The 27,555-nt window shown below is 37.6% G+C and overlaps 1 protein-coding gene across 2 annotated transcripts in view; it reads left to right on the top strand.

The window, feature by feature from the left end:
- hyd (E3 ubiquitin-protein ligase hyd) overlaps positions 1–27,555 on the top strand; it is a 670,489-nt gene that overhangs the window by 149,301 nt on the left and 493,633 nt on the right. For both annotated transcript variants that reach the window (XM_090375987.1, XM_090375986.1), the window contains exon 10: positions 10,140–10,408. In XM_090375987.1, coding sequence (XP_090232113.1) covers positions 10,140–10,408 — 269 coding nt within the window. The remainder of the gene's footprint in view (positions 1–10,139; positions 10,409–27,555) is intronic.

Genomic DNA, 27,555 nt, shown 5'->3' with positions numbered 1-27,555 from the left:
AACATGCCCAAACCATTCAAAGCCTTATACACCTCTATCAGATCACCTCGCCGGTGCCTAGTCTCCAGACTCTGTAATTTGCAAAACTTAAGCCTTTCTTCGTAAGAGCAACCCTTTGTTCCATTCACTAATCTTGTTGCCCTTCTCTGTACCCGTTCCAGCAGCTCTACATCCTTCTTGAAATGAGGCCTCCAGACTTGTATACAGTACTCAAGATGTGGCCTAACCATTGCCTTATACAAGGGAATAATCACCTCCTTATCCCTGCTAGAAAAATTCCTGTATATCATTGACAAGACACCATGAGCTACTCTTGCAGCTCGTCTGCACTGCTCAGAGAACTTCATATCTGCCTGCACAATTACCCCCAGGTCCTTTTCATTCTCCACCACTGTCAGTGTAGTACCGCAGAGTTGATACGTTGCTCTGGGGTTACTGTTTCCCATATGTAGTACTTTACATTTGTCAATGTTAAACTTCATTTGCCACCTCTCAGCCCATCTGTTCAACCTTTCCAGATCCTGTTGCAGCAGCATAGCGTCAGTGGGGTCCTTAACAACCCTGCCAACCTTTGTATCATCTGCAAACTTGGACATTAAACTTGATATCCCATCATCAATATCATTCATAAACACCGAAAACAACAATGGACCCAACACTGAACCCTGAGGAACTCCACTAATAACATTAGTCCACGTTGAGCAGTGTCCATTGATTACCACTCCTCTGTCTTCTGCCACTCAACCATCCCCTTATCCATAGCAGCAATTTGCCTCCAATGCCCCACTGCTCCAATTTGTGCAGCAGTCTTCCATGTGCAACAGTATCAAAAGCCTTTCTAAGATCCAAACATATAATATCAAAGTTATTCCCTGCATCCAGTTCTTTTGTGACTACATCATAGTATCCAATCAAATTGGTCAGGCAAGACCTGCCCTTAACAAAACCATGCTGCATCTGAGCTATAACTGAATTCTTGTCTAGATGATCCTGCAGTGCTTCTTTAACCAGTGCCTCCATTAATTTACCTGGAACAGAAGTTAAGCTAACAGGTCTGTAATTACTTGTGTCAGCCTTTGATTCTCCTTTGTGAATTGGGGTTACATTTGCACATCTCCAGTCTATGGGTACCTCCCCTGAGTCCAAAGAAGCTCTTATAATTATGGCTAGGGGTTTGCTTACTTCCTTTGCTGCCTCCTTTAATATAACTGGATAGATCCCATCCACCCCAGGTGCCTTTTTTATGTTTGTTTGTTGTTGTTTGTTATTTGGTTTTTAGGAGCATTAGCAACTAAAGCCATATTGCTCCGTTTTTTTATGTTTATCCTCAACAATCTCTCCTCCACTTTCCTCTCAGTTATTACAAAATCATCCAGCTCACTGCCAATGTTTACTTTACCTACATCATTCTCCTTCCTGAATAACTCCTCATGCGTGAATGTAGATGCAAAATACTCGTTTAGATTGTTAGCCACTTGAGCAGGATCCTCAACTGTTGAACCATCAATATCCAGTGGACCAATCTGATTCATCCATTTCCTTCTTGAGTTTAAATAGGTAAAGAACTCTTTTCTGTTTTTCTTTGCATCCTTTGCCAAGGATTTTTCGTAGTCTGCCTTTGCCTGCCTAATCTCCTTTGTGACTTGGTTACAGACCAACTTATATCTATCATAGGCTTCCATGTCACCCATTAATTTGTATGTATCCCATGCATTTTTCTTCTCTGCCACATGTCTCATTAGTTCATCTGACAACCATTTAGGCCTAAACCTTGAACAATAATTCTTAGTTGGTATGTAAAGCCTGGTAGCCTCCAAGATTAGTTCCTTGAATGCTTCCCATTTTGAGTTTGCTGTTGGTAACATCATCAGTTGGTCCCACTGTATAGAATTTAAATACTGTCTCAGACCATCATAGTCGCCTTTACGAAAACAAAAACCCTTCCCTTTACCTCTGATGGTAGTTACCTCCTTGAGTAAATCCCACTTCAACACACTGTGATCAGTGCCACCTAGTGGTTCATTTATCTGCAGATTCTTAATGCATGAAGAATCACTACTGATAATCAGATCAAGAGTATTGCTCCCTCTTGTTGCCTCACGAACATGCCGATGTAGAAAACAATCATCCAATAAATCCACAAAAGCCTTGCTAGTGTGCGAGTGACCAACCCACAAATTCCAGTCAATATGTGGGAAATTAAAATCCCCCATTATAAGACTCTCTGATTTACTGGCCCACTCTATTTCCCTGTACAATATCTTATTATACTCATCAGAGTCATTAGGCCTATAGCACACTCCTACTCTCAATTTTGATTTCCCTATGCTTATGTCACACCAAACTGACTCGACACTGCCCTGTCCATCGATGTCGACTGGCTTCACTTCCTTGGATTTTATGTGTTTCTTAACTAATAGCGTAACCCCTCCTCCCCTCCTGTCCTGTCTGTCCTTTCTATAAACATTGTATTCCCCAAATTCCAGTTCCGCATTCCTTATATCTGTGTGACACCACGTCTCTGATATCCCAACAATATCTGCCTTTGATGTTTTGAGCAATACCTCAAATTCATCAGATTTATTTACCAAACTCCTAGCATTGGTGTACACGCAGGTATACATGCACCTGTTTCTATTCTTGGCTACCCTAACACAACCCATGTGTTTACTTGTACCGCAATGACTTCCAGCAGTCTCTGAAATATCCTGCATATTGTTTTTCAGGCTTCTGCTCATTTCAATAGAAGCAGTGCAAGAATCACTTCCACCTCTGCCAGTGGCTACTGTTAATCTATTAGTCCTTGTATCTCCCCCCCCAACTAGCAGTTTTCCGGCCCACCTAACTCTGCCTCGACAGCATCAGCAAAAATTCTTGCACCCTTTCTGATTCCTTTGTTACGTGTTTACAGCACCCCCCCAACCCTTATGCCAAATAACCTTCCTATATTCCTGATGTAAATTTTTCTGCAGCTGCAGATGCTTTTGTAAATAACATGTCTGCATCTCATTGGGAAAATTGTGTCCCTCCCAAAATTACCTATTATGTCTTAGGTTTGAAAAGCACTTCCTGTCCATATTTTTTTACATATTCTCATGGTTTTTCTCTCCTATCCCTTTTATGTCACTAATTATGAACAGCTTTTTTTCCTCCCCTTTTAAATTGTCCCTATTCTGTATTTTTTTACTCTTTAAGTGGATTACCATTCCTGAACTTTCTCTTATATTTGCATATGGTTTTGTCAACTCAGCCATACACTGTCCTGTGAAAGGGATATGTGTTTAAGTTTCTCATCTGATTTTTCCTGTTCACAGATTCTTAATGCTCTACATGTTAATGATGCTATTTTAATATTCATCGAATGATTTGAATGAAGTTAACAACATCCAGAGTCGGTCTTTTTTCTCTGCACGTAAGTAATGATCAAATTTTGTTCTGTCTGCACCAAGACATCCAAAAATGGTAGTTTGTCATCCTTTCTTGTTCCATTTTGAACTTAATAGTTCCATGTTTATTGTTCATATAATCATAAAATTGTTTTAACTGTAAATTTGAAGTACATGGGTTCCAAACCACTTATAAAATTTAATTATCATTGAATTTTAAAAAAATTTTTTTTATGAAAACCCCCAAACATGAGAGGTATTAGAACCTATAGTACTTAGTACCGTGCTTGGGTTGGAGGTTGAGAAGATATTTGTTGACATAAGACTTGAACTTCTGTAGACTGTAATTTTTAGGAAAGACATGTGAAAGAAGGTTGTTCCAGAAAATGGTAGCTGAATGAATAAACAAGGAAGGTGAAAAATTGGTTTTGTGAGTTTGAAGTTGAACAGTAAATGTTAGCTGGTGGCGGCACGTGTTTGGACTGTTTTGAAAGAGAGAGCAAGAATTATAGAAGCCAATTCAGAAGAACAGTGCCCATGGAAGTATCTGTAGAAGAGGCATGCAGCAGAAAATGTACGTCTGTGAGACAGCGAGCGGAGAGATTCTGTTAGAGATGAATCATTAATTAATCTAACTGCCCTCTTCTGAATGGAATCAAGAAGCCTGAGAGAGGTTTTGGGGGCACCACCCAGATGTGGGAACAATATTCCATGGTAGGATGGATTTGTGATTTATACAGAGTGAGCAGCTGTTTGGAAGAAAAGTAACACCGAGAGTGAAAGAGAAAACCAAGTTTTTTAGATGCAGAGGAAGCAATATTTGTAATGTGCTTGTGCCAAGAGAGATTAGAAGTTAGGGTAATCCCCAAAAGAGATATATCGTTTTGCCTAGAAATCGGAGTGTAACCAAAGATAAGCATAGGAGCAGAAGAATCCTTTTTGCGAGATATAAGACAAGACTGAGTTTTAGAAGGATTGAAATCAACTAAGTTGTCTTTGCCCCACTGGAGAATTACCTGGAAATCGGCATTTAAGGAATTGGTAGCAGATATTCGAGAAGTTGAAGCTGATTGAGCAAGGTTTCTCAAAATGGAAAGTGGAATGCAATGTGCTATCATCAGCAAAACTACGAATAGGATTGCCAGTCAATGGAAGAAGGTCATTAATATACAGGAAAAGACTGGGGGAGAGAACTGAACCCGGGGGGACACCAGCATTAGTGGAGAAGTTAGAAGACAGAGAGCCATCTACCATCAGCTTCAGTGAGCGATCAGAGAGAAAACTGGGTAACCAATTACAAAAAACAGTTGGCAAACCATAAGATGGAAGCTTGTTTGGAAGACCTTTAGGCCAAACATGATCGAAAGCCTTTGAGATGTCTAGAGAATTGCTTTGTTATGATGTCTTCTCCTTTTTTCTTACTTGCCTGAACATCCTCACCACCAAGAGGATCTGTACATGATCAAGGGATTGGTTTAGGTCCAGGAATGTGATACTCTTAAGTGGTAATTATCGGTAATAACAGTAATTATCGATAAAGTTAACAGCTGATTTAAAGTCATGATTAGGGAATAGTAGAAACAGTTAAATACATATTTTTAGGTTGCTGAGAATGTGAAAATGAGAGAATATTAAATACATTTAAAAAACTCTGTTTATTGTAATCAGCAATTTGTTTTATGCTGTCACATTTTTTTTGCTTTATTGCACTTTACACATGTGCAGTGGAAGTGATTACATAACATTCTGATTTGTTTTTGAATTCTGACATGTTCATTTGGCAAAACTGGCTTGCGTTTTTCTATCAAACACTGCCAAGTATCATTCACAAGGAATGATACTTCTCAGAAATGTGAGCATTACCGCCATCTTCCATTTTCTAAAGACAATGAACCTCTATTATCATATTCTCTGAAAATAATATAAACAAGCAAATTGACAAACGAAAAATATACAAAAAAGATAATGATTTACTCTTATTGAAGAGCAAGATGACAAAGAAACATTTGAATAACCAACCATCAGCCAAGGAATTGCATTTCTGCCATTGGTGAATATGATTGACAACCATAGGGTTGAAGGAATTGAACATTCCACACACTTACACTTTGTGAACACTCAAATTTGAATCAGTTGTTACTGCACTGCAAACTAAATACTCAATCTTAAGGATTATGCCCACAAAAGTAAGGTGATTTAAAATCTTCCTGAGGAATCTTCCCTGAAGGTTCTGATAAGGTAAGGCACACAGGTAAGATGTCTGTTTAATGTCATAGAAACAAATAAAGTTACACAATCTGTCACATGGCTAAAAGTGTTATTTTAATGATAAGTAGCAAATAAAAATATTACAAAACCGTGTTGTCGTGTAGGCAGGAATCAGATAAGTAAAGTTAGCATTAGTAGAGGCATACGATGCAAGAAAGCAAGCTTATACAGCATCAGCCAAAAAAACCACATTTCTCATTTCACCCATCCATTCATTCCAAAAGTTTGTCCAGTTCTTCTTTGAATTTATTTAAGCTATCAACTTCCACACATCTATTCTACAACTGTCTTTCCTCAATTTGAGTTTATGCCCCCTCAGGTTTTTTAATCCGAGCAAGAGGAAGAATCCTATCAGCATTGAGACTGCCCAAACCATTCAAGGACTTATACACCTCAATCAGATCACCTCACAGGCATCTAGTCTCCAGACACTGCAGTTTGCAGAACTTAAGCCTTTCTTGGTACAAGCACCCCCCTTTGTTCTTCTCATCAGTTTTGTTTTCCTTCTCTGTACTTGCTCTAACAACTCTACATCCTTCCTAAAATGAGGTCTGGAGGCCTCATTTTAGGAAGGATGCAGAGTTGTTGTATGCAGTACTCAAGGTTTTGGCCTGACCATTGCCTTATATGTACAAAATTCCGTGCTAGCAAAATTCCTGTATATCATTGACAAGATCCCATGACCTGCTCTGGCACCTGTCTGCACTGCTCAGAAAACTTCATATCTCACTGCACAGTTACCCCCAGATCTTTTTCATTCTTCACCTCCCTGTGTGTAGTACCACACAGTTGGTATGTTTCTCTTGGGTTACTGCTACCCATATGCAGTACTTTGCATTTGTCAATGTTAAACTTCAGTTGCCACTTCTCAGCCCATCTACCCAACTTTTCTAGATCCTGTTGCAGTAGCATACTGTCATTAACAACCCTGCCAACTTTTGTATCATCTGCAAACTTTGACATTAAGCCTGTGGGATATACCTTCATCAATATCATTGATAAATATACAAATCCCCAAGTTTTGTATATTTATCAATATACAAACCTCCAACCCAGGTGGACTCCACCAATAACATTATTCCATGAAAAGCAGTGTCTATTGAATACCACACTCCGTCTTCTCCCTCTCAACCACCCTTTTATCCATTGTAGCAACTTGCCTTTAATGCAATTTGTACAGTAGTATTCCATGTGCAACAGTATCAAAAGCTTCCCTGAAATCCAAGTAGATGATATCAGAATTATTTTTTGAATCAGATCAAAATAACATTGCAGAGACTGTTTCAAGGTTTTCTCATGATGTTCACAGTGCCTCCGTGGGCAGGAGCAGCAGTGCATAGCACACACTTCTTGATTAGACCGGGGTTCGAGCCATGACCACCAAATACGGAGGATGCGGAAAGGTCAGGGAATGACCACCGCATATCCCTGGAGCAATATGGCCTTAGTTGCTAATGCTCCTAAAAACCAAAATGACAACAACATGATGTTCACACTTGTTTATAATCGCATATTACTGATGCTGTTGACATATATTGTTTGAGGTGATGTCTGCTTATTAACCATTGCATAGAGGTCTAATATTAGTAATGGCAAACAATGCAATAAAGCACCAGCCAAAAAAGAAAAAAAAAAAAGAAAAATCCACCCTACACACTTCACCCATCCATACCTTCCAAGAATTTATTCAACCACCCGCTTCCACAACAGCAGATGGGAGTTTGTTCCAACGATCAGTCGCCCGCTGGTTGAAGGCAAACCTGCACTAATCTATATTGCAGCCATCCTTCCTCAACTTGAATTTATGTCCCCTCATGTGTGGGTATTCTAACAAGTGGAAGAATGCCACCAACGTTTAGCTTACTCTATCCATTCAAGTCCTTAATCACCTCAATCAGATCTCCCTGCAAGTGCCTAGTCTCAAAATGTTGCAATTTGCAGAACTGAAGCCTTTCTAGGTAAGAGCACACTTTTTTTCCCTTCAGCAGTCTGGTTGCCCTTCTGTGATCCATTCCAGATCTACATCCTTGATATAGGTGCCTCCGTAGCAAAGTGGGAAGGAGCAGCAGTGCATAGCACACGCTTCTTGATTAGACCGGGGTTCGAGCCCGTGACCACCAAATACGGAGGATGCGGAAAGGTCAGGGAATGACCACCGCAGATCCCGGAGCAATATGGCCTTAGTTGCTAATGCTCCTAAAAACCAAATAACAAACAAATCAAGGGCCTCCCCTCACACACAGACACACAGACAAAAAGGTTATGGCTGACTGAACTCTATTCCATTTTTTCATGATAACACTTTCCCTGTAGCAAAATGGTGAACAAATATAGTTACCAAATTTGTACAGTTCCCACATAAGTTGAGCTGTATATCATCTTGAATGGTTTTTTATTGAACAAAAGTTCTGGAATGAAAGCAAGTATATCACAGGGCATTTAAAATTATCATACATTCACTTAAATAACATATACACAGTGATTCAGGAGGAATAGTAAATATTTTGGAATGTTATTCTGAGTGAAGATCGATTATTCTGAGTAAAAATATGCATATAAACGTGTTCAATTCTCAGTGGATATGGAGATACAGCTGTTTGTAACTTGTATGCGCAAAGCCATTATGAGAGGTATCAAAGAACAATAAATGACTTATTGTTTGTATTTATTGACTTTTTGAATGATACAAAACACAAATAATTGACAAATTTTTTGCAGTTCACCATATATGTTTGAAAATCTCGCCACCAACCTCAATGTGCTTTGCAGCTTTTGTGGTAATATTACATGTAGTTCTTCTGAGATTGTCTTGGTGTTCCTTTATGAATGCAGCAGTATCCAAAATGTGGGCAAGCAATTCGTCTTTTGTATTCATCTTTTCTTTGTATACTGCGCTTTTCATCCATCCCCACAAACAAAAATCTGACTGATTGAGGTCTGGAGACCTTGGTGGCCAACAAACTGGACCATTGCAGCCGATCCATCGTTCAGGGAAAGTTTGATTTAGTTTGTATCACCAGATGTGTATAATGTGCAGGAGCTCCATCATACCAAAGTACATACCAATCCTTGTAGCCAAGAGAACATCCTTCAATAGTAGTGGAAGTTTGCTTTGCAGAAATTTTTGGTTAATAGTCACTGTAAGATGATTTTGTAACACAACAGGTCCGATCAACTGATTGTCAATGATACTGCACCACACATTTACAGAGAAGAGATGATGAAAATTTATTTCTACAGTGGCATGTGGATTTTCATCTGAACCTATGAGAGTTATGGGTGTTGTCGGTACCATCACGGGTTAAAGTAGATTCATCGCTGAACAGTATTAATGGAATTAATCTGCAAGCATGTTTATTTGCACGTTCAGAAGAAATATGAGCACTGGGAACTATAGCAGTCTCATGCAGTCTAGTAAACGCTCTTGAATCCGGTATTCTGCGGTTAGGAAACCGTCGACGGTATTCTCTACAAGCATCAGTAGCACTTCCACCACAAAAACCGTAGACAAACACCATATTGGCATATTCAGCATGTGTGAAGATGTGTGGCATTCTTAACAGCACTTCTAACACCAAAAAAGCATCAGATTATAACTGCTTCTTGGTCACATCTGATTCAGGGAGCTGTGCGTGCCGGTTTCAAACAGCTATATCTCTGTATCCATTGAGAATTGGACACATGTTATAAGAACTTTTATACTCAGAATAATTGATACTATAACCTCCCAAAATATTTACTGTTCCTCCTGAATCACCCTGTATATGTTTAATATTTTGTGCAGTCTGCCCTTCTGAAATTATGCAGTCAGATTATGGGGCTGTACAATTATGGGAGAGGGGCAGACAGTTTGAAAATAGGGTTTAAAATTATGCAAGGGGATGGAAGGTTTAAAAACATTAAGAACTAGATTTGTTATTTTTAGGCACTGACTGCAGCAGTAGAAATTAATGAAAATCAGATGGACGATTTTAAACTATTATACACCCTTTACTCACATTACCTAAGAACTGTGTTTTCATTTTAACAGACATTACAAATAGAAATCCAGACAAAAAAAGTCTCAGTATGTTTTCAGACAATAGGAAAATCTAATATGTGAAAGCATACCGACTGGTAAACAATCCTGTGGCTGTATTTTAATATAAAACGCATATGTTGTCAGTGTACTTTAATTTCTAGTCCAAAGTCTGAATTAAAAAAAAAAAACAAAAAAACCCCTGCTTCTTTCTCCATTTTCTGACAATTTGCTTTCCTCTTGATTTTTTGGATAAAAATTATGAAATCTCCTTTTTTAATTTTGTATTGTATATAAATCAGTGGTGTAGCTGGCGGTGGGTTCAAATCCCTTAAAATGTGTAATTTTTAAAATATATTAGAAAGCTGTTATCATATCAAATGTAGAAGAAAAATATTACAGAAAGCTGTAATATTTTTCTTCTACATTTTAATGTAATCCTAATTCATTATTATTGTTTTTATCAGAATGCAAGCATTTTTCATCCAAAGACAATACCATTATCCTTGGTTGGAGAGAAAGTTACTTTATTAGCTGCTGCTGGTGTAAGAGCAGGTGTTGTTACAGAGAATGGAAAGGTGGCAACATGGATTGATGAAACTCTGAATGCAGTATCGTCAAAACTGGAGCATTCTGCTCAAGCATTTCCAGAATTTCATCAGGATAAAATTCAGTCCCTTTATGTTTGTTCTCTTTATACATGTGTCCGTTTGGAATCTGGAGCTGTCTACTGGTGGTATGTTTTTAAAAGGCAACAGATTTTTATTTTTATTAAGTATTATTTTAATACTAATGTGAGAACGTGTTCTATAGATTAATTTAGAAAAGTGAATCTAAAGAATAAGTTTAGATTAAATTATAATATTTTTGCAAAAAAAAAATGTGGTTCTGTAAGATGTAATACTTCTGCATTTCATAGGACAACATTAACTGAAATAGATTTTTCAACAGATGCAATGTTATAAATTAGAATGGCATCCTCAGAAAATTGATTAGAATCACGATTTTTTCTAAAAGTGTGAAAAATCAAATAAAGAAGCATAAAAAAAAAAGACAGTTATATAAGTATGGTAGGAGAAGACAGTCTTGCATCCAAGGAACCATGTCCTTGCTGTATTATCAGATATTCTGGGTCATTGGGCATTTATCTGAAAATATATGAGGTTTTCAAGTAACCTGAAATGTTTGGTTTTTTAAATTGCTTTATGCTATTAATTTCATATTTTTTCTTGTTATTCTATCTATAAAACAATAAAAAATACACAAAAATGTCCCTGAAAAAATAAATGAAACTACGAAACTACCTTCAGTTTTTTCATTTGTTATTTTTTAATTTTGTATGTAGTTGTAAAACAATGCTAACTCTTTCACAAATATAAACATATGTATACAGAATTTGCTGTGCTGGTCATCACAGGAGCATAAAAATATATATACATACTGATCGAAGGTTTGTTTCAATGCAGTGTCAACAAATTATGTGTTTTGGACATATATTACAGATTTTGAAACTTTACAGGAACATAGTACTATCTGCTAATTGTGTTAGGAGATAGCACTACATCCCTGTAACTAATATAGCTGTTTTTATATTTATATCCAGTATAGTTTCAAGAATTGATGTCACAGGGAGTGCAACCTTTTAACAAGGTTGAGATATGTGCTTATGCAAGCTGAAATTGAAGAAATTTTAATATTTAAAAGTTGATGAAACTGAATCAAGTGATACGTATATAAATGTTGAGGATATTTATAGCCTCACAAAATAAAAAAAAAAACTTTGATCTTGATTCCATTTTTGACAGTCATCTTACTTTATTGTATGACAATAAAATCAAAACAGGAAAAATTTAATATTTAAAAACACTTGTGCCTAGTTTTTCAGTTTTTGTGAAGCTTCCAAATTCCTTGAAAAAACACTCTAGGTGCCTTGTATTCTGTCTGGAAGCTCACCAAGCAAAAGGTTGAACACAGCCATAATAATATTGATTTTTGGCAGTTTTGTGCAGTACTATGGTCCTGTTGGAAAACTTCATTATAGCTTTCCAAACTTGTGTGCTAATACCAATCAGTCACATCATGGTAGTATTAATTGGTCTTTTCATAAATAAAATCTCTGAAAAATGAATGGCTTTTAAATTCATATATATGATTTACTTTTATCTTATATGCTGAATGAATTATAATTGAACAAGTATTACAGGCATATCAAAGCTGTAGAAATTTAAAAAATTCAAGAGATAAAAATTTGCAAAATTACTTCTTGAGTTATTGACATCCAACTTACAAACCTGAGAAAGTGCTTTCTGCAGTTTATCAAAAATAATAGAAGTTATTTTTTTGAGAGGTGATTTTTCAATATAATTGGAAAAGCTGCCTATTCACAATTTATTTTTGGTGGCTACTGACTGACCTAATTTTTCACATAATAGTAATAAATATTATTCTTTTATCTCAGTGATGCACAACCTTTTTCCTTCAAAGGGCCATTTAACAAAATCACTCTATGTCCTTGGGCTGCAGGATGAGGGAACTGGATATTTTCTTACATAATGAAAAACAGAAATTTTATTTGAAACTTTAAAATTGTATTTATGTTATACAAAGCTGTTTTTTTTATGAATTGATAAACACAGTAAAATTTATTAATGAAATTTTTAATCTTGCATGGAGGAGGCTAAACCTTTTAAATCTGCTTCAGTATTAGTTGTTGCCAATCTTATGATTGAGTTGAGATTGTCATTTGTAATCTGGTTGAGATGAACTAACTTATTAATTTTCATTAGAGAGAAAACCTGTTCATAAATGTATGTGCTTCCAAATAAACTTGCACAAACAGCCACATTATAATGTAGAATGGGATATTCTTCCTGAGGTAGGTATTTGTAAAATTCAATAAATTGCCCTCTGAATTTTAATTTCAGGTCATCCTTACAGTGGAAGTCAATTAGTTCAAGTTCTAATTTGATCCAGCTTCTTCATATGAAGATTTAAACAGATTGGTATAGATTTTAAACAATATCTTACCTTGCTCAAAGTCCTCAAATCTTCATTCAAACAATTGCTGAAGTTTTTCAATGTACTCACTGCTATTTTTCTTATATTTTCTGGCAGTTTAGAAAGTGGCAAGTGTTGTTATTTGTAAGTTAGGACTGAAATAGCGGTAATTTCATTCGACAAGCTGATACTTCATTGATAAGTTTGGTTATAAGTTGACCTTTTCCTTGAAGTCTCTTATTTAGTTCATTCAAATTACCAGATATGTCTGCCAAGGATGCCAGGTTACAAATTCAGTTTTCATCTTCAAAGTGATCTATCCTTTGTCATTCATCAATCAATGAGAAATACTTAGTTTTTGTTTTCAAAAAAAAAAAAAAAAAAAAAAGTTATAAAACTACATTTGCTAAGCCTGTAGTTTATCCCTTGTGACCTAATAAAATTTACAGGATTCACGACGTCATGCATAATCGCTTTGAATTCTAATGTTTTACCCAATAGATTTTGCTGATGAATAATACAGTGATAGTGTATTAATTCTGCAGTGTTTCCCAACTTTTTTCACTATGTGGCCCAACTGGCTTTTGGCCTGACATGTCATGGCCTAGTGGGGATCATAGCTAAGCAATTTTTTGAAATCAAAGAAATGTCAATAACAACCACAACTTAGTTTAGTTTAAAAGTATTTATTTAATGGAACAATGTTTCTCATTTGATCAATTTCTGTGTGAAAACAAAACATTGCAGGCATCTGCCGAATGAAAAAAAAAAAAAAAAACTTAAACCAGTTTAAGCTGAAGTGAGTTTAATGAGACATTAATGAGTTTCTCCTGAATTTCTGCACCAGTTTCCTAATCCTAGATTCTGTTGTAGAAAGCCACATCTAAGATCTGCCTCACATTCAAGGCGGTTCTGAGCCTTTGTCTTCAGCTGCACCAACGTCAAGAAGCCTGATTCACAAAGATAAGTTGTTGCATTGGGCAGGAGCTTCTGAAGGCATCCTTTGCAATGTTGGGGGTAGCTTTCCATCATTTTTGGCCAAAACTCATAGATAGAGGAAGCTTCAACGACATCTCTGCATTCAGAATCATTTTGAAGTTCAATCAGTTCATCTTGCAGATCATCCTGGACGTTACTGACTTTAACAAGAAAAGGATTCCTCGTGAGCACTAGTCCTCTCCCAATTTCTGGAAAGTACTGCAGAAATTCTTCTCAGAGACAGCTGAGGTGTGTCACAACATCCTTGTAATGCCTGGATTCAACAGATCATTAATAGTGACTGCTCAAAGAGATTCGAACATGGCAAAGTTCTCTTTTTCAGCCTTTCGTTTCCAGTTTTCAAGCTTCTGTATAAATGCACTGAGAGTGTCAATGAACTGAATGATAGTTGTTCCCTTTCCTTGCAGCTTTAGATTCGATCTGTTCAGTTGATCAAAAATATCCACAAGGTATGCACAGTGAAAGACCTACAGCTTTTCATAGAAGGAAGCTTCAAGTTTGTGCTTTTCTTGCATCTGTAGGAAACTCTGCAACTCTTCCTGGAGTTCAGACACTCATGCCACAATATTGCCTTTTGATAGCCAGCACACCTTGCTGTAGTAGAGCAGTTTCTTATGCTGTGCACAATTGCTCAAACAGTCGGGAATTCAAAGCACTGCTTTTCACTTAGTTCACAATATTGATAACTTGTTCAATGGCCTCCGTAGCCGAGTGGTCAGGAGCGGGAGTGCAGTAGCACACGCTCTTTGAGTAGACTGGGGTTCAAGTCACTGACTGCTGAATACAGTTAATCTGCCAACCCGCAAAGGACCAACATGGCAGATTATGGTAGATTTTTTTTTCAAGAACATCTTGAAGATGAGATCGAAGGGTTTTTGAAGCACGAGCTTCCTGATGAATCAGACAGTGAATACTAACGATGCCTAGAGATTGATCTCGAACAAGAGTTTGTGGAAGCAACTTTTTGCTCCTAGCATAGCTGGGGTGCCAGTTCAGTCTCTCACGGTCAAAGAACTCTGATACTATTTCAGTCACATCCACAGCTCTGGTATTTCTTTCGAGAGAATGGCAGAAAAAGAATTCTTTCTTGATGGAATCACCCTTCACTTACCGAATGAAGACAAGAAGCTGGGAATAGGATGAAACATCTGTGGATCATCCAGCTGAATTGAAAACAATCCAAATGCAGCATCTTTGATTTCAGCAATCATGTGTTCTTTTATGTTGCTAGACAAGTCAGCAATCCTCTTTTGAACCGTATTATCCAATTAAGAAATTTTGTCGAACTTTTTTTCAGCTTCTCCAAGCAGAATATGAGCCATCTTCAGAGCACACAGCTTGAAACACTTTCTCATTGCGCAATAGAAGAAACCCCACACAGTCGGTTGTGAGGTTTCTTCTGTTGTGCAATGAGGAAGCTGAAGGCATAAGAAGCCTCCGTAAGACGCTTGTCTTGCTGAAACGATGCTCCACTTTCATCCAAGCGTTGGCGCTTCACATTCTCTTCCATTCACTTGAAGTAGTCAACATCCTTATGTTGATGTTGTGACGAATCTTCTCTAAATACAGCTTCAACTACGATGGACACGAAGAGTGATTTCCAAGAACTTTCTGGCAGATGATGCATTGTCTCTTTCTCCACGATCATGGAAGGATGTGAATCCAAATTTTATCTGTTGCTCATCATATCTTCATTTTGTCCTTTCAGAAGGGTTTCTGGAATTTAACTTTGAAATACCTAGGAAACATCATAAAGAAAATAATGTAAAAAAAAAAATAAATAAATAACAAGACGAAAAAAATGCAGAGAATAGAAAACATGGACATATGATCATAGCCATTAGATCGGATTTCAGATCCAGGAACAGGTTGAGTAGTATGGCCCCTACAATAGCAATGAATTGCAATGAATTGTTGCTACTTGAGGGACAACCCTGTTTATTTATCTTTTCACCATATTATACCATATATATGTTCTTCACTATATAAGTTGTTACCATGAAATATAGGAACAAGGCCTACATAGCTGAGTGGTCAGGGGCAGGGGTGTGGTAGCACATGCTCCTTGAGTAGACCGGGGTTCAAGCCCCTGACTGCTAAATACGGTCGATCTGCTAAACCGCACTGGACCATCGTGACAGATTATGGTCCATTTCCCTCAACATGAACTTTGAGGAGACTTCCATCCTGCAGTGGGTTGATAATGGCTGTAGTTTACCTTTATAGGAACAAGGTAACTTACCTAGAAATAGTGTCTTGGAAGGTGATAAACATGAGAGAGAGTGACACATGCGTATGACTCAAGCGTGCCACAAAACACAAGTGAATAAGTTGTTAGCGACTGCCAGAAACCAAACACTATGCAGAACATGTATGACTCGTGCAACTTGCATGAGTCATACCGTGTTCTGCCATGGTGTGGCCATATGCCTGTCAAGAAAAAAAGACAAGAATTGGGCAGTCTCTGTGGCCCACCTGGAAAACGTTCTGTGGTCCACCAGTGGGCCATGGCCCACAGTTGGGAACCACTGGCCTAATGTTTTCATATGAACATAGAAAAGAGACACAATACCACATTTAGAGCCAATCATAGAAGGTGCACCATCAGTAGTTATTCCCAAAACTTTAGATAAATCAAATTATACTTCTTAAGAAAAAAAGGAGTCCCTCAATCAAATCTGATCCTTTTGTTTGGCATTTTAATGGATGCAGATCTAAATGCTCTTCATATATCTTAAAATTGTATGTTACTTCATGTACAAAAATAGACACTTGTGCTGTTGAACTCATCAACAGCAAGCGAAAAGCAAGCACACTGTTTGAAAATTTTAAAAAACTTATACTTGAAATATCAGATACTTGCCTTTGAATGGTGTCCCTACTTAAACTGATATTTTCAAACTTTTTGTACAATTTTTGTGACAAAAGAAGTAAACTTTTTTTTTTTACAAAATTCCCACCAGTAAAAGGTTTTGATGACTGAGCTATTAGCAGAGGGTGCCTCCGTAGCCAGGTGGGCAGGAGCAGCAGTGCGTAGCACACGCTTCTTGATTAGACCGGGGTTCGAGCCTGTGACCACGAAATACGGAGGATGCAGAAAGGTCAGGGAATGACCACCGCATATCCCCGGAGCAATGTGGCCTTAGTTGCTAATGCTCCTAAAAACCAAATAACAAACAACAACAAACTATTAGGAGAGATATTTTGAAATTTACTTGTAAGGCTTGTTCTGAATATTTCATAACATTTAACAAAAAAATATGTTGCCGAGCTTGAAAGGAATGAAGCAACAAATTGACCCTTTGTCTTTTCAGTTCTCCAGATTATTTTTCATTAAAATCTGCAATTTTTGTTTCAGGGTGCCATTTCATGTTATACTCTCTTGGCATATTTGCATTTTGCTGGCATTTCAAAAAATTATATTTTATTAGCAGCAGAGGCATATGATTCAAGAAAGTAAGTTTATACAGCATCAGCCAGAAAAAAAAAAAAAAAAAAACTCATCCATTTACTCAAAAAGTTTGTCCTGTTCTTTCTTGAATTTATTTAAGCTATCAACTTCCACAGTGACAGATGAAAGCTTATTCCAGCAATCAACCACCTGCTGGCTAAAGGAAAATTTCTGACATTATTCTACAATTTGAATTTATGCCCTCTCAGGTGTGTAATCTGAGCAAGAGGAAGAATCCCATCAGCACTGAGCTTGTTCAATCCGTTCAGTCTTAAACACCTGAATCAAACCACCTTGGAGGTGAGTCTCCAGATGCTGCAGTTTGCAGAACTTAGCCTCTCTTGGTAAAAGCAACACTTCGTTCCTCTTTACCAGTCTCATTGCCCTTCTCTGTACTCATTCCAGCAGCTCTACATCCTTTCTAAAATGAGATCTCCAGACTTGTAAGCAGTATTCAATATGTGGCCAGACCACTGCTTTATACAAGGGGATAATCACCTCCTTATCCCTGCTGGCAAAATTCCTGTATATCATTGACAAGACCCCATGAGCTGCTCTGGCTGCCTGTCTGTACTGCTCAGAAAACTTCATATCTGACTGCACAATTACACCCAAGTCTTTTTCATTCACCACTACCCTGAGTGTAGTAACTGCACAGTTGATACATTACTCCGGGGTTACTGCTACCCAATATGCTGTACTTTGCATTTGTCAATATTATAATTTAGTTGCCACCTCTAAACCCATCTACCCAACTTTCCTAGATCCTGTTGCAGTAGCGTACTGTCATTAACAACCTTATCAACCTTCATATCGTCTGCAAACCTGGACATTAAATCCTGATATACCTTCAGCAATATCATTGATAAATATAGAAAACAAGAATAGGCCTAACACTGAACCCTGGGGAACTCCAAAAACAGCAGTGTCCATTCATTAACACTCTCTGCCTTCTCCCACTCAACCATTCCTTAATTCAAATCCTTCAAATTCTTGGTTTCTGAACATGTAGTTCAACATATCAGTGAATGACTTAATCGAATCACTCAGAAATGACGAATTTCAAATCACAGTAGTGATTGCGATTTTATTATGGCAATGCTTTCATTTTTTGTAATGGTAGCTGAGTATTTTATTTTATTAGTTGTTTAACATTCTCTTCTCCAAATTCAAAATTGGTTGCATTTGCCATGGCAATTGAGTCAAAAGCTTGCCGTAACATTCTCGTAACTCATCATCAGGAAATCTATTGTTCAAGTGATTTCACACATGTTTAATGAATAGAATAATAGGCATAGTATTGACTTCAGAACTTATAAATGAAAGCAAATCTTTTACTTTGTCACTCCAATAAAGAGTATGGCCAAGATACCGTGACCTTATCTTGTTAATTTTTGCTTTTGCATACTGGAGTGCTTCAATTGTATTCAAACAACTTTTTTGCAGGAATTTACAGAGAGATGTCAGATCTTCTAAAACATTGTTAAGGGCAGTTAACACTACTCGATATTGTGGATTGGTCAAAATCTTCAAGCAGTATTTACTGGTTGGATCGTTACGTTCATTAACTTGCTCTTTACAATATTGAATTAAAATTTCATAATTTCTCATTAAAGTAGTTATGGCAAAATGTCAAATGACAAAACATCACAATCTGTGACATCGGCTAATTCTTCTAGCTTTCCTTTTTTAATAGACGACCTACTGAACATTGTATATACTGTTTGTAATAGTGTTTCTATATCCCGCATGATTGGCACTTTTTTCCATGCATTGTCTGATCCTGATCCCAGGTCTTCTCTGTGGACAATGCAATGTTGTTCAGACAGATGCTTGCTTTATTTCTCATCAAAGAATTGCTGCCACACCATTATTCTTTCCAAACATAACATGTGCTCTGTCCTAAACATCACCATCTTTTGAAGATCAAGATTGTTCTTGATATAAAATGTTCTTATTGCTTCAACAATAGTTATACTGTCACATGCAGTTAGTTTAAAAATACCTGCAAACACAGTCCTATAGGAAGTTCCATTTTCTAGTCAAAACTTAAAATACAAAATTAACTTTTTCTGTACAGAAGTGTCCGTACCTTCATCAGCAATTAGTGTTTTTAAAGCAGACTTCCGCAATTCATTTCTGCAGTAAAAAGCTGATGCACTCAACAAATTCAAATGCATAGTTCTTTCTGCACCAATTCTCTGGTATATTTACATATTGGGACACATGCATGAATTTCTTGCATGGAATGCATTGAAGCATTAATTTTAGTTGCTAAGATAATGTTATCAGTCAGCACCGTGACCATATTAGGGTCAGACTTCTTTTGCGCATCTTGTTCCATTCTTGCTTCACACTCTTTTGGAGTTTCAGTTAATATTTGCAGAATTCCACCTTTCTTCTGGTTGCATAATTTGGTAACTACATCTCTAGTTGAGATGTCGTTTTAAGTAATCTAACTTCCAGTCTTCCCATATTTTTCCACTACTAAACTCGCTCCCAACTTTCACTTTCACACATATGGTGCATACAACATCGCCTGGCAGTATCTTGATATTTAAAAATATCGCCAATTGTTATTTTTGTTTTTGATGCGGAGATGGTAGTTTGGTTCATACGAGTTGCAAAAGCCATTCCTTCTTAAATCTTGCACAAGCTTTATTCTTCAAAACATTTAACTTTCCTTCAGTTTTTTTTTTTTTTTTTTTTTTCAACATCGTAAGGATACTAAAAATATTAATTGTTATTTGGCAATACCAAACAAATTAATTATTAAGTGAAGAAACTTATAATTTTAGCAAAACAACTACTGTCATACAAATAATATTTTAGAAACTAATTTTTACCTTGTTCTAACAATTTTTAATAAAAATTAGAATTTTTGGTGCAGTGTGCACCTTCCACAGCTTCTACGTTATTATCATCCAGTTTTGTATGAATTCCTTGTGACTGTTGATGGTGCTTCCAACAACATTTTTAAAAGAAAATTTCAGCTGCGCAGCAACAATTTAGCAGTGTGCAGCAGCATTTCAGTTACTATGCAGCCACGCACCCACACAGCTTAGAGGGAACATTGCTGGCCATCCATGTCAATTGGGTGCACTGCCGTAGATTTTGTTTCATAGCTAACAGCTTAACCCTTTCTTCCTTCCTATCCTGTGTATCTTTTCTGTACCCACTGTACTCACCAAATTCCAATTCTGCATTCTTTACTGTGTGACACCACCTCTCTGATATCCTAATAATATCCGCTTTTAATGTCTTGACAAGTGCTTCAAATTCTTCAAATTTATTTACTATACAGTAATACCCCGACTTACGCGAATTCGACTTAAGTGATTTTCGTCGGACCCACCTATCGCGTAACTTTGGGGTATTACTGTACTCTTAATATTGGTGCATATGCACCTGTTCTTAATCTTAGTTATCCTTACATAGCTCATGTATTTATTTGTTCCATGATGATGCCCAGCAGTTCTTTAAATCCCCACCACTTTGCTTTCTAGGCCTACAGCTCATTCCAATCGAAGCAGTGCGAGAATCACTTTCACCTCTGCCTGCTGTTGCATGATGCATAAGAAGTCTGTAAATCAATTCTCCCCCCCCCCAAGGTAGCAGCTTTCTGACCCACCTAACACAGCCTCGATAGTATCAGCAAATATTTTGGCACCCTTTTTATTTAAGTGTATCCCCTCCCTGTGGAAGCAGTCATGCCTGTTAACAAGCACAGACCATGCTGAGATAAATTCTACCCCATGAGCTTTGCACACTCACTCCAGGGCTGAATTGATTGACAAGGTTCTCATCATGTACTTCCTCCAGTTGTGTTTGGGCAGAATTGCAGTCACTTTCAAATTTAACTCTAACTCACAACATTTTTCTTCAACATTTGCCTTTACTTGTTAAGTTAGTTGGTAGATCTTCTACTCTTAATGTCATTAGTGCCAAAATGTACAGCAATATCAACTGTTTTGCCCTTAAAAGATGATATCTGCTCTACAACATCATCAATTTTTGCTCCTGGCAGACATACCCTGGCTCTTTTCTACCTATCCTTTTTGAATAGTTTATTTCCTGTTTCCCTGACAATAGAGTCTCAGACCATAACTAGCTCCTGTGAGACCAGCACATTCTGCCTTGAAGATTGCCACTCTGTTGCTTGATCCATAAGATTTAGCTCTGTTGTTAAGTTGGGCAGCTGAGAGATCTTGATAGGTCCCCCAATTTAATTCCTTCGAGGGCATCTACCCCGACTCTTCATACTCATAGACACCCATCAGAATGCTGAGTTGGTGCCTAATTTCTTCACACTCTCTGCACTTTGCTCACACACACATAAAGACATCGTCCTTGGCTAGATTATGTCATGTTCCGGAAAATCTTGTTGCAAACATCTCACAAGTTTCATATTTTTAAGGCTGTGGTGCATCGGAGAACTGCTCCCTTTGGTTCTCCCTCGAGGCACAGCACTCCTACTACTTTGTGCCCTTTGCTTTGCTACTCTAGTCTTAGGGCATGATTTCCATTTAAATACAGTTTAATTGATTAATAATGAAAATTAATAAGATTAATAAATTGAATTGATTAATTGACAATACTACACTAGGCTAATAGATTCCTAAATACAGTGATAACTATTGCACTATCTAGTTTTACGTTATACCTTACACTATCAAGTTCAAGATATACATTACGCTATAACGTAACAATCACAATATTAAATTAGTTATATTCTTAGCTAAACACAAAAATGATATATTCTCAACAAGTCATTAGAACCTTCGAGCTACTTATTTATAACAATTAAAACCCTACTGTTCCTCTGCACTACTGGTTATGTGCTACGATATTTGCACCACTACAACGTAACACTATAATGTAACAATCACAATATTAAATTAGTTATATTCTTAGCTAAACACAAAAAAGATATATTCTCAACAAATCATTAGAACCTTTGAGCTACTTATTTATCACAATTAAAACCCTACCATTCCTCTGCACTACTGGTTATATGCTACGATATTCACACCAAAACACCGATACAACAGTGATATGAGTAGTGAGTCGTAACTTACAGAATCACTTATTGTGTTCAATGAAACAATATTGTTTGTCCATTGTTCTTGAAATATGTTTTTCATCTTCCATATTTTTTAATTATTTTTTTAGCCATTGATTTTACAGGGGCAATTTTACACTTAAAGTAATACAATAATAGCTTAACACATGTTTTGGGAAAACAAAGTATTTTTCAATCATCAAAAGTTAGAACTCATATATGAAGTCATACCTCACATCTGCAATATTTCATACATAGCAGGCAACAACTGTGACATGAATACTATGATGTTTTAACAATAACTATTTACATTACTCCTCAATTGGTTGAGCAGGTTGAGGAAAGGTTGAGCAGATGGGCTGAGAGGCAAATGTAAAGTACTACATATGGGAAACAGCAACCCCAGAGCAACGTATCAACTCTGTGGTACTACACTGACAGTGGTAGAGAATGAAAGGGACCTGGGGGTGGTTGTGCAGGCAGATATGAAGTTTTCTGAGCAGTGCAGACGGGCTGCAAGAGTAGCTCATGGTGTATTGTCGATGATATATAGGAATTTTTCTAGCAGGGATAAGGAGGTGATTATTCCCTTGTATAAGGCAATGGTCAGGCCACACCTAGAGTACTGTATACAGGTCTGGAGGCCTCATTTCAAGAAGGATGTACAGATGCTGGAACGAGAAGGGCAACAAGATTAGTGAATGGAACAAAGGGGTGCTCTTACGAAGAAAGGCTTAAGTTTTGCAAATTACAGTGTCTGGAGACTAGGCACCAGCGAGGTGATCTGATAGAGGTGTATAAAGCCTTGAATGGTTTGAGCATGCTCAATGCTGATGGGATTCTTCCTCTTGCTCAGAATAATCACCTGAGAGGACAAAAATTCAAATTGAGGAAAGACAGATGTAGGATAGACATGCGGAAATTTGCCTTTAGCCAGCGGGTGGTTGGTTGGTGGAACAGACTTCCATCCCTTGTCGTGGAAGTTGATAGCCTAAATAGGTTTAAGGCTCAGCTGGACAGGTATTTCAAACGAACAGAGGGGTGAAGTGGATGTGGTTATTTTTTATTTATTTATTTTTTTGGCTGATACTGCATAAGCTTTCTTTCTTGCATCAAATGCCTTTACTAATGCTAATGCAATGCAAGAGATTTCCCTGTTTCTCTATTTAGCTCAGTACTGATGTAAACAGCTTGGAAATGACACTGATGACACCTTTTATGTATTATTAACATTTGTTTTTGGCAACTATACATTTTATTACTATTGATACTCGAACTCATGTTTTATGAAAATTTATTGATATATTGTTTTAGGCTGAGATAGGCTGCAAAAAATATTTATGCAGGCAGCATGAGGCCCATGGACTACACATTACTGTTCTGTCTGCAGTAATTATTTCTTTCATGTTAAAATAATGATTCAGCACGTCATATATTCACCTTCTATTCACATTACCTTGATATAGCATTATCCATGAGGCGAAGTCATGCTCCAATTTGTCTGAAACAGACTATATTGTGAATGAAAACATCAATGTGATGCTTAAATGTTAGACAAATAAATAAATACATTATGACATTATGAACGAAAGTGAACTTGAAAGAAAATTATCATACACTAGAATCATTATCCAAATACCAGAAATTTGATGTCTACAAAAGGAGATGGTGGGGGAGAATAGAATTAAAACACCTGGTGCTGGTTTAATTTAGAAGAGAGTAATAGTAGTAGTGGCATGTGATGCAAGAAAGCAAGTGTATGAACTTATGCAGCATCAGCCAAAAAAAAAAAAAAAAAAAAAAATCACACCATCCCCCCCCCCAAATGTCTGTCCAGTTCCTCCTTAAATTTATTCAACCTATCAACTTCCACAACATGGATGGAAGTTTGTTCCAGCAATTAACCACCCGCTGGCTAAAGGCAAATTTCTGCACATCTATTCTACATCTGTCTTTTCTTAATTTGAATTCATGCCCCCTTAGGTTCGTAATCTGAACAAGTGGAAGGATCCCATCAGAATTCAGCGTGCTCAACCCATTCAAGACCTTATACACCTCAATCAGATCACCTCACAGGTGCCTAGTCTCCAGCCACTGCAATTTGCAGAACTTAAGCCTCTCTTGGTAAGAGGATCCCTTCATTCCCCTCACCAATTTTGTGCCCTTCTCTGTACACACTCAAGCAAATCTACATCCTTCCTCAAATGAGGCCTCCAGTCCTGTACGTAGTGCTCAAGGTGTGGCCTGACCATTGCCTTATACAGAGGGACAATCACCTCCTTTTCCCTGCTAGCAAAATTCCTACATATCATTGACAAAACCCCATGACCTGCCCTGGCAGCCTGTCTGCATTGCTCAGAAAACTTCATATCTGACTGCACAATTACTCCCAGGTCTTTTTCCTTTTCTACCACATTAAGTGTAGTACCACACAGTTGGTACTTTTCTCTCTGGTTACTTCTACCTATATGCAGCACTTTGCATTTGTTGAGCCCACTCCTTAGCCTATCTGCCCAAATTATCTAGATCCTGTTGCAGTAGCACACTGCCATTACTGTCATTAACATCCCTGCCAACCTTTGTATCATCTGCAAACTTCGACACTAAGCATGATATACCTTCATCAATATCATTGATAAATATACAAAACAACAGTAGACCCAAGACTAAACCCTGTGGGACTCCACTAATAACATTAGTCCATGAAGAGCAGCACCCATTGATTACCACCCTCTGTCTTCTTCCACTTAACCTCCTTTTATCCATTGTAGCAACCCTTAATTACCATTAATACCATTCTGCTCCAATTTGTACAGTAGTCTTCCATGCACAACAGTTTCAAAAACTTTCCTGAAATCCAAATATATGATATCAGAATTATTTTTTGCATCCAGTTCCTTTGTAACCACATCATAATAACCAATCAAATTTGTCAGACAAGACTTTCCCTTAACAAACCCACGCTGTGTCTGAATTATTGTTGCAGTCCTGTCTAGATGATCCTGCAATGCATCTTTAATCAGTGACTCCATTATTTTACCCTGAACAGAAGTTAAACTAACTGGTCTGTAATTACTTGTGTCACCCTTCGATCCCCCTTTGTGAATTGGGGATACATTTGCACATCTCCAGTCCGTAGGAACCTCCCCTGAGTCCAAGGATGCTCCCATAATTATGGCTAAGGGTTTGCTTAGATGCTTTGCCACCTCCTTTAATATAACTGGATAGATCCCATCCAAGGCACCTCCGAAGCCAGGTGGGAAGGAGCAGCAGTGCATAACACACACTTCTTGATTAGACCGGGGTTTGATCCCGTCACCACCAAATACGAAGGATGCAGAAAGGTCAGGGAATGACCACCGCATATTCCCGGAGCAATATGGTCTTAGTTGCTAATGCTCCTAAAAACCAAATAACAAACAGACCACAACAATAGATTCCATCCACCCCCAAGTGCTTTTCTTATGTTTAACTTCAACAATTTCTCCTCCACTTTGCTCTCAGTTATTACAAAATCATTAAGTACCCTGCTACAATTTGATAACCTTCTGCCATTTTCAAACCCTAATAATTCCTCATGTGTGAATGTAGATGCAAAATACTCATTCAGTTTGTTTGCTATCTGAGCAGGATCATCAACAGTCGAACCATCATTGTCAAGTGGACCAATTAGATTCATCCCCTGCCTTTTAGAGTGTATATAAGTAAAGAAATCCTTGCTGTTTTTCTTAGCATCTTTTGCCAAGGATTTCTCGTAATGTGCCTTCGCCTGCCTAACCTTCTTTGTGACCTGATTACAGACTAGCTTATATCTGCCATAGGCTTCTGAGTCGCTTGATAATTTATATGCATCCCATGCATTTTTCTTTTCTGTTACAAGTCTCATTAGTTCATTTGATAACCATTTAGGCCTAAACCTTGAACAGTATTTCTTAATAGGTATGAAACTTTTAGTAGTATTCACGATTAATCCCTTGAATGCTTCCCACTTAGAATTTACTGTTGGTAACATCGTCAGTTGATCCCACTGTACAGAATTTAAAAACTGTCTGAGACCACTGTACTCACCTTTACGGAAGCAAAAACCCTTTCCTTTACCCCTGATGGTAATTAAATCTTTAAGTAAATCCCACATCAGTACACTGTGATCACTGCCATCTAGTGGTTCCTTTATCTGCATATTCTTAATACACAAATGATCACTGCTGATAACCAGATCAAGAGTATTATTCTCTCTGTTTGCCTCTCGAACATGCTGATGCAGAAAACCGTCATCCAATAAATCCACAAAAGTCTGACTAGTGTGTGAGTGACCAACCCACAAGTTCCAATCAATATCTGGGAAGTTAAAATCCCCCATTATAAGACATTCTGATTTACTAGCCCACTCTATTTCTCTGTACAATTGTTCATTGTATTCATTTGAGTCATTAGGCCTATAACACACTTCTTCTCTTATTTTTTGCTTTCACAGTGCTTATGTCACACCAAACTTGACTCAGCAGTGCACTGTTCATCTATATCAACTGGGTGCATTTCTTTTGATTTTATGCTTTTCTTAATTAACAGCATGACACCTTCTCCCTTCCTACCCTGTTATCCTTTCTGTACACATTGTACTCCCCAAATTCCACTTCTGCATTCCTAATATCAGTGTGACACCATGTCTCTGCTATCCCAACAATATCCACCTTTGATGTCTTGACCAACACTTCAAATTCATCAAATTTATTTACTATACTTCTAGCATTGTTATACATGCACCTATTCCTCGTTACCCTAACACATCCCATATACCCACCTATTTCACAATGACTGCCATCCGTCCCTGAAGCCCCCAACACCCCTCGCTCCAGGTCACTACTTATTGTAATAGAAGTTGTGCAAGAATCACCTTCATCTCTGCCTGCAGCTACTATTAAACTATTTGTCCTTGTATACCCCCAAGCTTGCAGTTTTCTCACCCACCTAACACTGCCTCTATAGCATCAGCAAATATTCTTGCACCCTTTCTATTTAAGTTTATCCCATCCCTGTAGAAGCAGTCTCTCCTCTTAACAAGTACAGACCAGGCTGAAAAAATTCTACCTTTAGCCTTGCACAATCTTTCCAGGGCTGAATTGATCGACAAGGCTTTTATCATATACTCCCTCCTACTGTGTCTGGGCAGAATTGCAGACACTTTCAAATTCAACCCTAATTCACGGCTTTTTTTCAACAGTGACCTGTACTTGCTAAGTAATTCCACTGGTCTCCTACTCTTAATATAATTAGTGCCAACGTGTACAACTATATCACCTTTTGTGCCCTTAAAAGATAATATCCGCTCTACAATGTCATCAACCTTTGCCCCTTGCAGACATACCCTGGTCCT

This window comes from Mastigoproctus giganteus, chromosome 6 (genome assembly GCF_048544385.1).
Source record: "Mastigoproctus giganteus isolate SK-2022 chromosome 6, ASM4854438v1, whole genome shotgun sequence".
Classification (NCBI taxonomy): Eukaryota; Metazoa; Arthropoda; class Arachnida; order Uropygi; family Thelyphonidae; genus Mastigoproctus; species Mastigoproctus giganteus.
This window is presented reverse-complemented; position numbering and strand designations above follow the sequence as displayed.